The sequence below is a fragment of the Vanessa tameamea genome, chromosome 24, assembly GCF_037043105.1.
Source record: "Vanessa tameamea isolate UH-Manoa-2023 chromosome 24, ilVanTame1 primary haplotype, whole genome shotgun sequence".
Taxonomy (NCBI): domain Eukaryota; kingdom Metazoa; phylum Arthropoda; class Insecta; order Lepidoptera; family Nymphalidae; genus Vanessa; species Vanessa tameamea.
The window spans coordinates 3,492,716-3,512,874 of NC_087332.1; the positions used below are offsets into that span (position 1 = coordinate 3,492,716).

The window sequence follows — 20,159 nt, forward strand, 5'->3', positions numbered from 1 at the left end:
TAATAAGCATGCTTAACCCCGTGTACCTTTGGGATCATTTTTGACCCACCACAAAACCCGTATCCAAACTGAAAACTTGTCACCGTTGGGTTGAGGTTTCTTCTCGAAATAAATTATATACACAAATTAAGTATGTGTAATATATTATTAATATAAATAAGCGTCATACAGTTCTGGATGTCTATGATCTATGGATGCGCGGGTGCTTAATTATCTCGCGGAAGAAATGAACTGACTAACCGGACTACTAGACAACGACTGCCTCTTAATGGTCATGATGTATTCAAATGTCATTAACTTACATAGTAAGTAGGCAAATGGTCTATGAGAATTCTATAAACAAGAGATATCTTCTCGCGTACTCAAAGAAAATGTCTTTTGCGCAAATGAGGATTCGTATCTCATTCGTACTTTCTAGCATTCATTTATGACATGTTATATTTAAATCCATTGTAAATGTCAATGTGAACGAGTGAGGTTATGTCTGTTTTTTTTATTTAATTTGGATAGAACAGCAGATTTGCCAATGTGCACTTGGTGGTAGTTGTTCACCGATTCCCAGTGACATTGATACTGTAAGAAATATTAACTAACCTCAATATACGCACTACCAACCTTGGGAACTAAGATATTTTCTCCTTTGTGCCTGTAGTTACATTGGCTCCTTACGCTCCAAACATTCGCTCCGAATTCAACAATGTGTTGCTGTTTAGTGATAAAATATGTGATAATTGGGTGGTGCCATCTGGTGCACAGACCCTACCAACAAGTTATAACAATAAAGTAATTAAATGAAAATTTGTAATAGAGTTACAGTTGTCAATCGCAACTTATCTACTCTAGAGCAGGTAGTTTACGGAACACTATTTACTATTAAGAAAATTATTTTTAGGTAAAATATTTACAAATTAACATGTAAAGGTGTTCTTTAAGATAATTTTAAAGATTATTAATATTTTCAAAAAATAAAAGTACTTCCGAGTCAAAATTAGATGTAAAGTAACAGCCTGAAAACTTTTCACTGCTAGGCTAAGGCTTTTCCTCCATTTGAGGAGAAGGATTGAAGCTGTTTCCACAGCGCTGCCACAATGCAAAGACACATACGGCAGAATTTCATTGAAGTTAGACACATACTGGTTTCCTCACGATATTTTCTTCCACAGCCGAGCATGAGATGAAAACACAAGAACATGAAAATTCAGTGATACTTACCCGGGCTTAAACGCGCAAACATCAGTGAACATACACGCATTCTAACCACAGAGCCATCTCATCTCTTGGGAATGGTGGTATTAAAAAAAAAGTACCCACCAACCCCGACTCCATAATCTGTTCTTGTCGGCTTTACCCCAAGGATGATTTTTCGAAACCGTTACGATTCGAAGCCATTAACAAAGTACAAATTTCCAAAATTGAATAGTATATTTATGAGATTTACTCCAGATGTACTTTGTCAAGAACGTGACCTTATAACGTGAGTATCCTTATGTAGTAGTATATAGTGAGCTCCAACGTTTACCCCGTTGCAGATATGTGCCTCTAACCCAAGCAGCGTCAAAAAGTTAACTAATTAATTAATACTTTGATCTAAAACGAAATAAAAAAAAAACATGGTATGGTTGAAAAAGGGCATTTTCACATCCTAGCCGTGACCTTACTTGCTAACTTAAGTATGTCACCATTATAGTACTTTTAATTGATTGAAATCGCAATTATCTAACACCATTATTGGCTACCTTTCAATGATCGTTATCACTAAGCAAGTGCGGTCACCGTGATAATGAAGTCCTCCAGACCGGTTTCACTACAGCATTCACCACAACCAAGTTTAACCAAGCTATGCGCAAATTCAGGTGCAGTCTTTATTAATCCTCTAATAATCCGAAAGGATGGGAAAAGCGAACGAACAGGGTTCAGACTCATGAGTATTTAGTATTTCCCGAGGAAGGACAGGATAAGAACAGCTAACGCCTAAACTCCGAGCTGCTATTAGGAATTTCATATTAAAAGAACCTAGTAACTTTTTATATTAGTCCAATCTTGGATTCGAATTCAGTCGGAATCTGCAATCTTATAATGTAGCCAAACAGGCCCTTATAAATATTGATTCGATGTAAGGCAGTTTTATTGGTGACAATATTGATTTTTACAGTGCGATAATTGCGAAAACTATACTGATAAAAAAATCACATAGTAAAGTTTACGTTCAAAACATTTGTGTGTTTTTTTTTTCATTTAAACGTAATTTGAATTATTGGATAGTAAGGCATCCAAAATATTCGGAAATAACATTGGATCAGAGCGGCTTCAAATATGAACAAATATCACAAAGTTTGACTTAATCAACATAACGAGATTTTGGTATCTTTACAGTAAATTTAATCTTGTAACTATTTTACAAATATAAATTTACCAATTTTCGCCAAATTCACGTGATAACGATACATTTCCTAATGTCCGATTGCTTAACGTATCGGAAGTGTCAATTATAATAAATAACTTGCGATTATTTTATGAGTGTTTGTTTTATTCCGTGTGTAGTTTGCATGCGAGGTGTTACATTATAAAAGATGTTAGAAAATATGGATGTGGTACTTAATGCATTATAATATATATATATATATATGCAACAAATATTCAGCTAGTATTCGATATTAGGTGAATTTGATAAATCGTGTTTTGTCCAACCAAAGACGAATTGCTAAAAGTCTACCTAACTGACTGATTATTCAATACTGTAGGTATTGAGTAATCAGTCAGTTAGGTAGTCTGAATCAATACATAAAGTATTTTAAAATGAGATTGAGTACAACCTTTTTTTTTTTAAATACTACCTTTATATTGGTTTTGGTAATCAAGACTCATGCCGAATTTTCCTGAGACAGTGTGACAGAAAAGTTTAGCTGAATATTTGAGTGCACTCTCGCAAACTAGAAAAAAAATGTATTTACATGACCCAACCTTTCAACTTACACCCTTCTAATTCCCAAACTCCGAAACGCTAGTGAGAAATTTTTCGGAAGAAAATCGCAATAGGATTATTGTCGGCCCCACGCCGGCTTTGCATCCAGGACCACGGAATGGCGAGGCTTTATAAGCTAGCTAGCTACTAAACCTACGTGGCGGTCAACTTTATACTCGTTGAATTGTATTAAATGTTAGATGATGGTAGAAAAAGACACCAAGGATACCAGAATCATAGTAGATATTTGAATTTTTTTTTTTAAGATTTTAAATAGTATTTTTTCGTAAGTGTATTTTTTTTTAATAATTTATGTCTACTAATATTTTAAATGAAAACCATTTTTTTTAATATAGTTCGAATTTAGTATAATTATTACTACTACATGTAATGTAAAAATTAACCCAAAAAAAATAATGTTCACTTTTTTGATATCCATATCTCTTTAACAATATTTCAATATTCATAACAATATTCCAATCTTTTTAACAATATTCTAATTAAATCCCAGAACCAATTAAGTTTGCCATATCTATATCCTACATATTCAACATCCAACCACGAACCAAGACCAGCACAACAATTTTCCATTTCGCTACACACTCACACAAACAACTCGCGGACGCTAGTTGCACACTAACCGCAACTCCATCGGCTCCATAACATCTAACGTCATTAGACATCAATGAACATTAACAGCCGTTTGATGTGAAAACAGCCTCAGTGAGTGTACCCCCGATCTCAGAGGTACAATTCATTTTGTAGTGTACATAGCCTATAAATACGCGTCGCTTGAAAACTATGGCACAGTCTTTTTTATTGTACCATCCTGTAAACATCTAAGTATTCAAAATGATCAAGAAGTTATTTCCCTTAGTATTCCTTGTTGTAGTGGTGGCAGCGGACGACTTCGGGATGAAATACGTGATGAGGATATACGAAGACTGTCAGAGGACGGACGGGATAATGCCCTGTTTGAAGAAGAAGGCTATCCTGTTCTTTGATAGGGCGGCTAGGATGGAAGCCATACCTTTGGTCGCTGGTGTGGATATTGTGAAGACGTCTGATATGGAAGTCGTGCCGGTTAGTGAGAATGATATCGACGCAAACCTGCCACGAAACATAGACAGCAAGGACGAAGCTTTGACGGATATGTTATGGAACAGAATAGCGACTTTCGCGAATTCAAGAACAATACAGCTGTCACTCCCGAAAATGTCAGGCGAGGAGCTAAACAAGGGCGTGGAAGAAGGTAATACTAATTTACTAATATCTCTATGATAAATAACAATAAAATCATCATCGTTACAATTAAATATAGATATAAATTTTGGTATCAACAACAAAAATATTGAAAGCTAATTTGGCAAAGCACATAATTCCATATTCAAAAGTACAAATGTAATTTTAGAACTGTGTTCCTTGATTAATTTTTTCAATTATAAAATAAAAACTTTTTGAAAAGGATTATTATTGCAATAAATCGGTAAAGATTGACGCTTGGAATTGAATCTAATGAGCTTTAACGTTCCTACTAACCTTTCCATCCTGCAATAACTATAACTTTCTCTTAGAAAAGGGAAAGATATTACCTCAATACGGCTTTGCATATTAAATATAACACAAAGTATAAAACTGCAACAGAACATTTTACATCGTATCATATAAATAATTATTTACATAACAGGATATTTTTAACATTAACGGCTGAATATTCAGTACCTTTGCTTGAAAAAAAAATAATACACGTTCAACCGAATCTTATATTGGCGTTGGTAATAAATTTTTGTGTTCCATATTTGAAAAGCATAAAAAAAAATATCTGTGAATCGTTTCATTATTGACTTGGAAATGATTAAAGGGATGTACTTAGTAGTCGTACCACGATTTTGTTTTTGAAAATTCTGTGCTTACTGCTAACAGTTAAGTAAGAATAGGTATAGGGTGGTCTAGGTAAGAATTACAATATATTTTTATTAAAAAAATAAAGCTTAGAACATACAAACGAATTCATCAATATTTTTATCATAAGCAATTGAGAACGCACAAAGCTCTGCCATTAGACGAAGCAATATGTAGGTCATAGTAATTATTAAAGAGATAATTGGATAAAAATACAATATACTATAATGGGCTTGATTACAAAAGATATCTTAACATTTCATCGGTGTAATTAAAACGGTACTAACCATATTTTACACGCATGCTTTAAGTAGACAGTTTATACGATTTATACATCTTAATAATAATAACAATTATATATTTAAAAATCTACCATGTAGTTTTTTAATTTCACGCGCAAATATCTCTTGGGCTTTGCTTGCAACTCACACAAATAAAAAAAAGAAACATTTGAATGTAAAACACGCTATGGAGATATATTATGATAGTTGGTTTTTTTTTCTTTACCATCATACTGTGCGTATATATAATAACAGAAGTTAATAACAGACTAAAAATCATCCATATCTCTATCTCTGTACCTGAACTTTACTGTAAAAGTCACGTAAATATAGAGAACGGGATTCATTTCAAATCCGCGTCATTACATTTCAAAACTCAATACAAAATACGCTCGGACTTATAGGAATACCTTCACGTAATTCAAAAATTATATTGAATTGATGTAATTCACAATAATAACAGGGAAAGCTGAATATGACAATCTTATAATTGGCCAGTTTTACACTTTCCAATAAACAACGCGTTCGTGAGAACTATGACCTCGTTGATGACTACCAAAGTCATCGTCTTTATGTACATAAATCAGCTGTAACTCAAGTCTTCCTAAACGCTTAGACAGACTTCGATTCGATTGAGTTTAGATTGGTGGCGCTGTGATCGAAAAATAAAAAAATAAAAATAAAACGGATCCTATCGGGACGTGCGGAGATTATCATAGCTATATTTTAATACCTAGATACCTTAAACTTTTCTTGTTATCATTTACATTATTTGACAAAACTTTTAGTGACATAGAAGCCTATATACGTCCAAAAGCTGAATTTTTCAGCGTAATGAAGTTTAATCCAACACTATACTTTATAATAATAAAATAATACTTCAATGCGGGTTGAGGGATACCTATTAAGCAGATTTTAAGCCGACAAATACTTCCTCGCGATGTTTTCCTTTACCGCAGAGCATACGAATTTATTTGTTTATACAAAATATGGAAGCATATGAAAATTCAACGAAAAAATCTTTTTACAGATAAAATAAGTATTAATTCACATATGTATCTGTAAGTTTTTGTAAGTTCGATTTATGAAATCGTGAGTAAACTTAAATGTAATCCTAATCTTCAGATTACATAGTTTTACATTATTTGATCTTATAAAACGACAATTCATAACTTTTGTCTTGTAGCATTCCAACTGAAGTCGTTTCAATACTGAGACTTATACGACAAAGTATCTCTTTTATATATTTCTCAATGAAACTATTAAAATCCATATAATTCAAATAATAATTTAGGCAAACTTGACACAAATTTAAAGAGAGAAGACAGTTTCATTGGTTTCAAAAAATATAACCAATAAGTAAGCCCTAATCATTAATAAATAAACTAAGAAGTAATGTATGAGTCTTTACTTTGACGTGAAACAAGGAAAGGGATTTAAAACCTAAATATTAAATATAGGAAATTATTTGAATTTACGACTGATATTATCAAAATCGTACACGAAATTATAAATCGCTAAACACGCGAAGGAATCGTTTTAAATGTAAATAAGCAAACATGCGATAACATTTTACTAATTTAAGGAAGTATTGCATAATTATTATATAAAGGAAAACTTTAGGAAGATTGGAAACAGTTAATAAAATAAAACGAAAAGTAATTGCAATATTTGGCTAAAGAGGTTCATTCGTCCATTAAAAGTTGTCAAATGAATGCTGAAATCGATTAATTGAAATATCTCAATACTATGTCTGGTCTCGGTACAGAGTGTCTTGTAGAAAACTATAACTACATACACATATAAACCCTATACAAATCAGCCCAGTTTATACAGGTTGTAGTTTAACAACACAGTCGTCTTTTCTTTAATTTTTTTTTTAAATATAGAATTGTATTTACTTGTCACTTGACGTTAAGTCACTCATTGACATCAGCACTGTAAAAAACATAAATCATTCCTTAAATCATCAATACCAACCTCTGAAGGAAGATGTTAAATCCCTGGTCCCTTTAATAACAGCTCACTCAAACTCCACACCAGAACACAACATAAAACTTAATCTATACCAGATGTACAATAATTTATTTTCATAAATAACGATTTCAGGGCGAGGTAAGATGAAGAAAATGATGGGGATGATGATGATGGGTGCAGCGATGAAGATGGCAGCGATGATTCCTCTCGCAATCGCTGGACTCTTCATTCTGGCGGGGAAGGCACTGATAGTATCAAAGGTATGTATGACAAAGACAACATCACATTCATTTCATAATCCTTATAATATGTATTAGCTGATTTAATACTATAATTCATAGTTATTGGTTCAATTATTTTCCTTCCAAGATGTACCAATACAAGTGTATCTGTTGAATGATGAAGTGCCAATATACGCGAGCCAGACCTTTTTATCATGACTGACATCGTGGCCTGTGAAAATTTATTACATTCAGCTCTCTTATAAATTAAATATATCTAGACGTATATGTTAAAGAAATGTCACAATTGTTCCAATCCATTAGTAATTTTCATCGCTTCACCATTTTGACATACATTAAATTCATATAAAAGTGATTACCTTAATTGAAGTAAAAACCTACTAAAAGATAAGTAACTTACGATGCTTTTACGGTATTCCTACATTAGTTACAGAGAGGTTCAAAACTAAGCCCCGATCTTGCTTTCTTCGCTTAGCTTTCATTAAATATGTAGGGCGATAAAACGATAATGGAGCTGTACATGCAAACAGACAATTTAAACTGAAGAGGAAATATAAACAAACCTTCAAGTTAAAATGTAGATATCTCGTGAAGTGAACGCAAATATTACTGGAGAGAATTTAGGACCTAATTTATATTGAATACAGAAACCATCGTAATATAACTATAGAATACAATACGCTTCTAAATCTTTTGGGAAAACTATATAATTATGTATTAAGTCAGCCAAGAAAACGAAAAATTTCGCCGGACAATATGACTAGTTGCTTATAACATTTATAATAATATTTTTCCGAAATATCTTGAGTTTTTAGTGCAATGTCATTCATAGAACACAATATAGGTTGCTAAGCTCAGAAAAATGTCCCAACAATGGATATATGTGATTAAACGGTAAAACCTATTCATATAAAATAAAAGAAACACATTGCCCTAAATCGTATACATTGTCATCATAGGGAAAACGCGTAAAGATGTTTTAATTATCTCTCTTGTAATTTCTTCCGCAAATGTTAATACCGTGGGAAGTGTTACAATAACTTGTCACCAAGTTAAGGTACTCTATTGTTCTTTAAGTACATTTGATTCGTGTCAAGATGAAAGATGTTATGATAGTGAATGACACGAAAAAATGTGAAGTGAATACGTGAAAGTAGGATATAAATCTTCATAACCAAGACCACATAAGATTTTGGACAAAATTTTATTTAATGAGGAAATCGGAATGCTTCAGGAAGTTACACTAATTTTAAATTTAAGGTTTAATGATATGTAACAATTTGTAAATTATTATGCTTGGGATTTTAGATACATTTGACATGATAAACGTTCATATTTAAAACCAAAGCTCCGAGAAGTAAAGAAATATTTTCTCATATTTATAAAATTAAATTAGTATGGGTATATAAAAAGATGTTTTGGAAGCATAAAATATCCTATCTAACTATTAACTAACTATTGTTAATTAAAATCAAATGTCCAGGAAATTTGGAAACAAAATACTCAGCAAATAAAAATCATTTGCAGAGTACTTTCATCGGAGCTATAAATATTTTACTACTTACAATTTCATTATTTAATAAAAGTCACATCAGATATTGACGGTTTTATTAAAAATATGCTATCAACCAAACTCCATTCGTTTCGATCTACGTTCGTTACTTGAACACCTTCGTTTATGGAAGTACTTGGAAATGTCCAACGTTGAAACTGGTAAAAGTTCGCAATATGATCAATAATATAGCTATTTTAAAAGGAATTGCTTTGAGATTGCCGTGAAGAAGTAGCACACTTTGCAACCCATCAGTTACGCGTTCCTCACCATCATTGACTGTGGTTTCAATGTCTACGTACTGATTAAGTAATGCTGGCATGATAATGTTATTATAAAATAATGGTATCGCTTTTTAATATTAACTAATTTTAAAGGGGGTCTTGATAAAATATTGCTATCTCTTTATTTTGTAAGTAACTCAATAGGATAGCAATGTTTCGAAGTTTAGTGTTTTTTTAAATAGAATACCCGGTGATATGTTCGTAACAGAATGTGTTGATCTTAATATAAAAAAAACAAATATAAACAAAGTATGAAAAAACAAAAAACTTGAACGTCAATGTGGTTTATGATATCTTTAAAACTTGTGATAATTTCTTATTTAAAAATGACCGATAATGTTACGTACAATTACAAGATACACTTGAACTTTTCGATCGGTATTTTCGACTTTCCTATACACAATTTTTAATTGTTTTTAAAAATCTATTGTTGCATTTATTTATTTATTTATCATAATGTCTTTTATTTCTTTTTATTTTCATTTGTTTTTTTTTTGTCTGACGCTACACTTTAAGTAGCATTCAATTACAAGTTGACGGCAACACAGCCCTTTTATTTCCTGTTCCGTTATCACGATTAATGCGGCTTTCAGGCTTATCATATATCCTTTTAAACATTAACATAACGTTAATATTTTAGATATTTAAGTATATAATAATTAATATCAAAATTTAAAAACTAAATCAATAATAACTTATGTAATCACAAATTAGGAGTTTAAAGATCGCTTCTATGCTCTTTCATTTAAAAACCACATACATTGTTAAAAAACCGATAAGCACGTTTCGTCATTTCCTCTTGAGATTGAGATTGTTTTATAACACTGTTGGTTGTTTTAAAGAAAATCGAATCGACTTGATATGGAATGAAATATGTTTAAAAAACTAGATAAAATCAGGAGTTGCTAACATATCTTATTTGAAAATTTGATCACCGATTTATGGTGATTTTAGTGAGTTAAATTACATGTCTGCATACTACAGTTTATATAATAATAATAATAATAAAAAACACACAAACTGATCAGCTCTTGTTGACTACTAATATACAGACAAAACATGTCAAAGCTAAAGTTCAAAGATCAGCCGTACTGCGAATTGTCCGATAAATTGTATAAATAAACAATGACTCATACACAGTAATCAACGCTCCAACTGTCTTATCATCAGCAATTTTTACTACTATATCAAATGCGGGGTATATCCTTTGTAACGGGAAAACTAGTTTTATGAAAAAATACTACAAAGACATTTCTTATTCTAATACCATAAAATTCGAATTATAAATTCCCATATCAAAAGTGGTTAACCACAGAAATTCAAATTCTGAATAATTAATAACTGGTTTCAACCGGTTATAACAAGATGTTATATTTGAGCTCATACATAGCGTGTGCATATATGAATTCTTGCAAATCAAGTGCATAATGATTATTTATAACGTCCTACATGCATACGAAGCAGCGTAATGTCCGTTCAAAGTTATAATGACATTGATTCTCAAATGACACAGATAAGCTTGGAAATAGGAACTAACGTTATTGTCACAACGATTTACGTGAAGAAAATGTGATTTAGAAATCGAACTATTTATAGCTTTAACATTGCTCTAATAATCCTACTATATACTATGAATACAAGATATTGTATAGACGTTTGTTACTCACGCAACAAGGCTGAACGAATTTGGATAAAATTTGGAATAGAGATAGTCTACCTAACGTCTAACGCCCAGTAACACGTAGTTGAAGCCGCAGGTGGAAGCTATATACGTAGTTCCTATGTACATATAGTAACTGACTCTTAGGTTTCGTAGCAAGTGTATAAGACCATAGGCACCGAGGTCTTGGGTTCAAAACTGAGTCGGATTTTCGGACGAGAACTTTTCAGTCCAATCAATCAATCTTGATTTAAGATGTCTTAAATCTAGTGTCCGAAACACTAGGTCGTTAGAATTTTTTTTTTATACATATATAATAAAAGGAATGACTACTGGCCTTCGAGGATTTCAAGCGATTATACAAAAGTGCCAACACAATTCAAGTGTATTGAATTTAAATTTGCCACAGAAAAATAATAATAATAATACTTTATTTGGATACATTTCCGACAGTTACTGATATTGTTCAAACAACAACTTGAATTGAGAATTTTCCTTGTGATTGGCTGACAACTTTGTTCGAAAAACAAATGACAGTTGTCATTTGTTTTTGACAGACTAAAATGACAGTTGTTAGACGCTACACTCAGTTGGATATAAACTAAACAAATTTTCTGTTAAGTTTAACTTAGACGACACAAATAAGAGAATCAGTGTCATATTTAAGGTCAAACGCTATCACACAGCGATCTGCCTTATTATACTAATAGACGTGTAACTGTCTACGTTCGTTAGCTAAAAATGTGGAATACTGTTTACAGGGTGATTTATTTAAATTTAATTAATTATCATACTATTTATAAGTTTTAACTGTTTGGATTTGTTAATGTGAAGTTTAGTATGTCATGTTTTTGATAATTCAGTGGTGATATCAGCTCCCTTATCTAAAGGAGAGGAGACCTTAACATTTGTTGTATATTTGCTTTTATATCAACGGAGTCTCTACGTCCTTGACTTACATACCTAAATATATTTTATGACTATTTTTTATCTTCAATATTGTATTCAACGCTTTAATTTTACTACAGCCTGGCAATAATAAGTAACACTAACGTAAAATGATTTGATATAACAAGAGTACAGATCGCAGGTCTGTGGAGAGATTACAATACATTTAAAAAAAAACAACATGAAAACGAAAATCTCGCGTGTCTAATAAGTCATATGTACAAATGTTGGTTTAAAAGTTTTCACTCAGGTATTACAATAAAAGATCTCATTTATTACGAAAGATAGAATAGATAGAATATTATATCACCTATATAATACCCGATCGAGATGAAAACGCTTTTCTTTGGAATTCGTCGATTAACTTGTGAAAATATTATATATTTTTAAAACAAACATTACATTAACAACCTGTAAATTTTCCGCTGCTGGGCTAAGGCCTCCTCTCCGTTTGAGGAGAAAGTTTGGAGCATATTCCTCCACGCTGCTCCAATGCGGGTTGGTGGATACAAATGTGACAGAATTTCGTTGAAATTAGACATATGCAGGTTTCATTCACCGCCGAGCACGAGATGAATTATAAACACAAATTAAGCACATGATAATTCAGTGGTGTTTGGCTGTGTTTGAACCCGCAATCATAGGAAAATATGCACGCGTTCTAACCGCTGGGCTATCTCGGCTCTTTTTTAATATTATATATGATATTAATAATATAATAATTATTATATTTTTTATATCAGATTAAATATGTCATTCGATAAAAATATTATCTACCTACTGATTTTATTGTCGGTTATTCATGGAATAATCTATATTCTAAGCCAGTAGTAACTTAAAATTTGATTTAATTTCGTCAATTTTCAATTCAAATGTTCTAGAACATTCACAGAAACAGAACACCACGTAATCATAGCAAAAGCTACTAGAAGCTTTACATAAAATAAAATATATGTACAAGAAAATAAAAACCGTAACATATACATATGTACGTATGACTATGACTATTGCGAATTAAATTGTATAAGTGTATAATTATACACGTATTAAACACGTGTTTGAAATCAATATAAACTTTTACTTTATTCTTGTATATCTAACCTATGCTAGGATATACAAATGTATAGAAAATCTAGCTTTCTAGGTCGCATCTAGATAAACCAAAGGTCAAGGAAAGCTGTATGCGTGCGAAGGTATTATTACTGGTTATTAATAGTTTCCTTTAATTTCTATATACTTAAACGACTCCATGCTCATTAATCATACTCCAGTTTATTTCTGACACTGAGTTAACAAGCCACTAGACGAAGGAAATAGTGAATTATTAAATAATACACAGTAACAGTAATCGAATTGTTTATTAAATGTATTGTAGCAACTACCGACACGGCCCGGCTTCGCACGTGTCCATATTAATGAAAACTATAATGTGATTTAAATATAATGTAGCTTTTTTCAAGTAAAATTCGAGTTCCGTAGATTATCTCTTATATTCAAACAAACAATTTTAGCCTCTTTATAATATTGTTATGAAGATTATATGAGATTGCAAACCCTTGATTGGTTCTTTGATATTATTTGACGACTAACATCCTTACAGTGACTGATCCGTTTAACAATAATATTATTAAAAAATATTATCTGTGATAATGATTTTCGATTTTATTGAATCTCCACAATTTTGTATTTTAGTCTATTTAGAAAAACTTACAGGAACATAAATAAAAGCATAAACCAGATATTTCTAAAAAAAATGATGCATTAAAATAAAAAAGTCGTATCTACACTGAATGAATTATCAATATAGAACTATTTTCTTCTTAAACTATACCAATTATTATATCAATATTTATTTGACATAATATAATGACGAAAAATTAAATAACGTGATATTTAAAAAAAAAAACGTTGACGTAACTTTAATTCGATTCTTTAAAAAAAGAACGTGTTCTGTATAAAGCACGGTCGTTGCTACCGACTTATGTTTAAAATCAAAACGTATAAACATATTTTGAATCTTACCACCTTGAAGTTAAAAGTGAAAATAAAATGTGTTGTTAGCGCGGAACAGGAATTTAGTAAGAATGGCGGTTACATGTCGACCTTCGATGGATCATTTACAATTCTCGTGGAGTTGTAAACTGGCATAAAGATAACACACAGTGTTGCCATTGAATTAAATTTGGCTGAAAATAGGGAAATTAAAAATACATTGCATTACATCTTATTAAATATTATCATTTATATTTCAATCTATGTAAATAATTAGTTATGCTATCTATCTAATTAGCAATCTATGTATATAATATTGTTATAATTTTTGTAGTAAGTATCTTAGATCACAAGGCATTTGCAGAATTTTAAGGCCGAATTTAAGCGGAATATTTCTGTTTTTAACGTAACAATTTAAAACGTTTCTTGCCAAAAACCTTCGGACGGGTAATTTACCATATAGCGTTTATGGCTCTAGTTAAGTTTGCGACGAGTATTTATAAAAAAGTACAAAAATAATTTTAATGGTACTGGCACCAGTACCTAGCTTAATAGTAACCATTAAATTCCATTCAACAGACTGAACCCTCCAGTCATCAAGCACTGAAATATAAATAATAATATTCAATGAACAAATTTCGTACACGAAATAAAAATTAAAATATTTATTATTGAATAAAAAATATACCTAAATCAAGCTATTTTAGGTATCAACACTAAAAAAATTGGATTAAATAAAGAGTAAAATAATTTCAAACACGGACAACACTGGCCGCATTCTGTTAGTCTATTGCAAGCCGCGCTTTGAACAACAACTTAAAATAGTTTTTTATTTTTTTATTATTTTATTGTCGTCTTAAGTAAATCTCGTGCGGCTTGTCCTATATCAAGCCGTAAGAGATTCACTTCGGTTGATAATAAATAATACGACGAAGGAAATATGTGACGTATTTATCCTTAATAATTCTTTTGTGAGTATTTTTAATTTGTTCGTGTTATTATTAGTATTTTATTTTTAGTTATTTATCTGTATTGTTTGTTCTATTTTTAAATTTGTTTCATCTTCATGTTTTATATGTTTATTTGTTCTATTTTTAAAATATTATTATTGTATACTTTATTTATTTTAATTCAATTCCTCATTTAATATTTTTTGTTAATTTTAATTTTTTTACATTTATTTGACATAGTGAAATGTCGAATTATTTATTGACAAGTTTTTTTTTACGGATGTATAAGCTGACTGATGAGGTTTTAATTAGCTTCGTCATTACGTATCAAATCATCTAGAATAATTGCTGCGACCATCACGAGGTGTCACTGTTTGAGTTGTTAATTGATGCAACCACTATTACTAAGGCGGAGTGCAAAACTGTTTTTAATATTTAAAGTCATTCGATTCTGATTCTTAATAAAATAATAATATGTACACAATTGTAGTTCGTTTGTCTATGGCTCTTATAAAAAATCACAGATTATAAACATTGTTAATATAGTAAATTTTCGAATGACTGTCACAGGTAAAAAATACAAACACACAGGGACTCGGTACGGTTTCAAATTGCTTTAAGATGTGATTAATAAAATAATACCGTCTTCTTTTTTCGAATGTAAAATCATTGTTGACAGATGGAGAAAAATCTAGTTTTTTTTTTTAAATAAAATATACAAGTTTTCACTACCGTCTATATACATAGGCGCTGTTAGAAATACTAGCCATTCCTTACACCGCCAATGCGATGCCAACCTTGGGAACTGATATTGTCACTCACCCTTCAAAGAGAACACAACAGTACTAAGTATTACTGTTTGGCGGTTTAATATGTGACTAATGGGTGGTACTCAGGGCTTTTACAATCGACTACCACCTACCACTAAGTTTTACACTGAACACCCGCTTAACATCGTTTATAAGTAAGTCTATTCTTTGAAGATCTTTGATACATCAAATGTATTACACGCTCAGTATGCTGAATGTTTTCCTATGAGATCGTGTTTGGTGTGGCACTATCACAAACATTAACGAACAATTGGTTTGTATATAAAACAAAAGTCAATATGAAGTATCAACATTAATGTTCGTGCAAGAATATTTCAATTTGAAGATTTAAACATTCTTAAAAAAATAAAGGAAAGTAAATATGCATAGTCACAAAATACATAGGAAAATAAAATTAGGACAATAGCGGTACCGTGTGATACACTATTAAAGGCATTTGTATACAACAATAGAATTAAATTACACTACACTCAACTTAAAAAAGAGAAGTTAAAACAATCAACATAAAAATAAATATATAACAATGACCGAGATGGCCCTGTGATTAGAACGCGTGCATCTTAACCGATGATTGTGGGTTCGAACCCGTTCAAGCACCTCTGAATTTACATGTGTTTAATTTGTGTTTATAATCGTGCTCAGCAGTCTTGTGTCTAATTGAAATTCTGCCACATGTGTGTCATTGTGTCGAATTCAGTATAATTCAAGGTGTTAACAACAACATGCCAATTTCTTAATACGCCTTTTATTTTATTTTCTTAATTTAATTTTTTTATTTAACCTTTTTCGTTACAATTTTTCCCACGAATGTTTCGAATAATTAAAACTGAAGCATAGTTATTACATAGTAAGTTTACTAATGTGTTGAATGTGAATAAATATTTATTTAAATGAGTTTAAACAGATGCTTTAATTACACCGCGTATAACAGTTTATTTCTAGAAAATTCGATAAACTCTGTTGTACATAATACACGAATAATATATACATAGATTTAGATATATACTTAATTATATATTACTATGTTTTTGGTATTAGTCGTCAGTTAGGCACAAAATGTCTTTTCTTAGAGAGTGTAAGTTTGCTTCGTACCAAATTTCATCAAATTCGGCTTAGTGTTTTGGCTATGAAAGAGCACCAGACAGACAGTCTCTTTCGTATTTATAATATTAGTATAGATTACTCGTATGTGTTGGCTTATTCGTTCAAGTAGTTAATCTACTGAATAAAATTTTAATATAATTTTAAAATGAATGAATGTTGTGCTACGCACAGCCTAAACCGGTATGTTTAATAGATTATTATAAACAGAAATTCCTCATGGAACCAAGATAAGCACAATGAGGATAGGAGCAACCTGATTTTTTTACAGAGATTCCTTATTTTTCATATAAGAAATATTGGTATCACAATAGTATTTAGACTGATAAGAAATAAATAAATAAATATTGGAAAACATCACATACATTACCCTGATCCCAATGTGAGTAGCTAATGCACTTGTGTTATGCAAAATCAGAAGTAACGACGGTACCACAAACACCCAGACCCAAGACAACATAGAAAACTAATGAACTTCTTCTACATCCACTAACCCCGGATCGAACCCGGGACCCCGGAATGGCGTACCCATGAAAACCGGTGTACACACTACTATCACTAAGTATGACCTGCAAAATTTATCATATAGGTTATAGAAGCCGTTAGATTCCAGATCTGGACTCCCACATTTATGCACCAAACCAAAAATACTATATCGTGATCAAATAACTATTTACTAACTTGACTATATCCATCACTTATCGAGGGACTAGCTTATAAAACAAAGGTTCCAAATTCAAATCTAGGTAGCAAAAAATATATTGAGCGTGTCAGTGGTCAAGATATTCCCCGTAGCTGCTAACTGAGAAGTATCCAATGCTTATAACTTACACTATCCTGCTACGGTAAACGTGTAAAACCGTTGATCCTGTGCCTGATCACTCTCAGTTAGTGTCGAATTACGAGAGTGAGTAAATAGAAAGTGCACCTACTCACTAATGCACTGTGTTGATAACTCTTATGCAGATTATACTAGGCTTTGAGTTTGACAGTCGAGGCCGAAGTTTGACCAAAGTCACCTTTTAGTCACAAATTAAAATGAGGTGTAAACATCACTTCAATAAATATCTTTAGTAAATGTAACTTCTGGGTTACTTATCGGTTCTTCTCGGTATCAACGTTACGAATCGGTGGTTGCTTTACGTCTACTGTTGTGTAAAATGACGATTCAAAAGTATAAGTTTTAAAAAGTGTGTTTGCACACATTAAATCAAAATATTCTTAGTTCAAGTAGGCTCATAAAATCACTTTTTAATCGTCGTGTTACAGTATTGAATTATTTTTAAACCTGCCACCGGTTCGGAAAGTTCTAGAATCTAACGAGAAGAATCGCCAAAAAATTCAGTAGTACTCTTTTCCACCATTCTATTTAAGAGTTTATTCAAAGTCCAATTACATTTTTATATCTTGCCTTGAAATTAAACAAGTACAGAAGTGAAACTTACTTTTTTTTGTATGTTTCGTGTTGACGCATTTTCGTTTCATCGAGTTTCAAATCTCAACGATTCTAAAAAAAAGTTAATTTAAAAAAAAAACTTAATCATCTTTTTTTCTACAAATATCATAGACAAAGTCAAAGCAATGTGTAGTCTATTATAAACCCTTTATTTGATAAATGCGAGTGTGTTCCTAACGTCATTACTTGATTCTTTAAGGCTTCGCTATTACGTAAATAACAAAGCATTTCGTGTTGTAATAACTTGACCTATATCAAAAATAGATTCACATTGTAATTGATGCCGTACAATAAATAATCACGATTTAAATAAAATTTATTATAAAAATTAAATGTAGCGATAATTATAATTATGTTATTTAGTCTAAACTGCAACACAAGTACACTAAGTATTACTGCATAGCGGCAAGATGTTGCGTGATAACCAGGGCCGGATCAACCATATGGCTTTTTGGGCTTCAGCCCAGGGCCCCGTGGAATCAAGGGGGCCCCAGCAAAGCCAAGTCAAAGTCAAAACTAGACGATAATGCGAAATAATCCATAAATTTATTAAATTAAACAGATCGTATGGTTTACAGCCCTGCGAGTCCTGCAATTAATCAAACCCATTCAATTAATTTAATTCAAGTCTACGTTCAGATATGTCTTAGGTGAGCCCCTAAGTAGTGTTAGCCCAGGGCCCTCTAAACTTACGGTCCGGCCCTGGTGATAACCTACACCAAGTATATAGATACTATATATATATCAGAGGTCCTAAGATGTATTTTAATCCAAAAGCATTAACTCAATTAATTATTAATTCAATTAACTGTCAGGAGTAGATTTAAAGAACCAATAAAACTTTATTGAGTTTTTTGGTCTACAAACTGCTCGTGCTTGGAAGACTTAAACGTACCTTTCCTCGCCTTTTCTCAAAAAGGGGGGAGATCTTAACCCAACTGTGGATAATACAAATACCGTTAATTTGATTATATATTTTGTTTATTTTCAGATCGCTTTACTTCTAGCTGGAATCATAGCGTTGAAAAAGATCATTGCTCAGAAGAACGGTGGTGGTGGCGGCGGTCACGAGAGCCACGGGTGGTCATCCGGAGGTGGTAGCAGCGGGGGATGGGACCGTAGATCGTATGACGCATCCGACTTAGCGTACTCAGGGTACAAGAAAGATTAAACAGACAAAAGCTAAAGTTAAGAGTTAAGTAATGAACGACTTCCATTATTAATAGTGTAACTATATATTTTAGCTTTATAATTATTACGTAAATTTACACACGCGGTGATTTTTATATAAAAATGTGATTTTTAAAGTGATATTCTATAATCGAAAGAGAAATATTTTAGTTCGCGTTCCATTATTTGGAAATATTGAATCAGACAATTCGATCGACGTTATTAAATTCTATATAATATTGGAAATTAATATGTTTATAATTATTCGCTCACGGAAAGCTATTATATTTTTAACGAAAGCATGCTATATTGATACCTATTTATTTGTAAGAAAACGTCAAAGTATAAATGAACCTTTAAAAATATTTTGATTGCTGAGTTTCATAAAAAATAATAAGGAATCTTCTAGATAGGAAGAAAGCCAAATATTGATCTTTAAAGATATATTCTAAAAAAGAAAATCATGACCCATATTTGACACGTCAAACTAACACTTCAAACACAACTTCGAAGTTTGAAACGCACAGGATTCATATCATGAAGCCTCTTTTTGCTAAATATTTTATTCGAACTTTAAATGACGAATGAATATTATTTGTAATTGTCTGTAAAGGAGCGTAAATTTAACTAATAATCGTATTGTGTTCACTTCATGTCTAACTTAGCTAGAGCTTGAACTAGAGCTCTTACAAGAACGATTGAATCTTCGTGTTTCATTTAAATTACAAATCATTGGTTCGGAATGTTACCGAAAAGGCCGATAAAAAACAGCATTCATTAAAAAAAAACTTTCTGAATAATAAGTATTACATGTTTAAATTAGCTTCTTGGTTCGGTTTTTGTTTTAAATGT

General features: G+C 31.5%; 1 protein-coding gene across 1 annotated transcript; it reads left to right on the forward strand.

The window, feature by feature from the left end:
- Positions 1 to 3,751: 3,751 nt before the first annotated feature.
- LOC113398091 (uncharacterized) lies at positions 3,752 to 19,435 on the forward strand. The gene is made up of 3 exons (XM_064218784.1): positions 3,752 to 4,214; positions 7,255 to 7,382; positions 19,129 to 19,435. Exons 1-3 carry the CDS (start codon positions 3,815 to 3,817, stop codon positions 19,306 to 19,308), a joined length of 708 nt encoding a protein of 235 aa, XP_064074854.1. The 5' UTR covers positions 3,752 to 3,814; the 3' UTR covers positions 19,309 to 19,435.
- Positions 19,436 to 20,159: the final 724 nt, after the last annotated feature.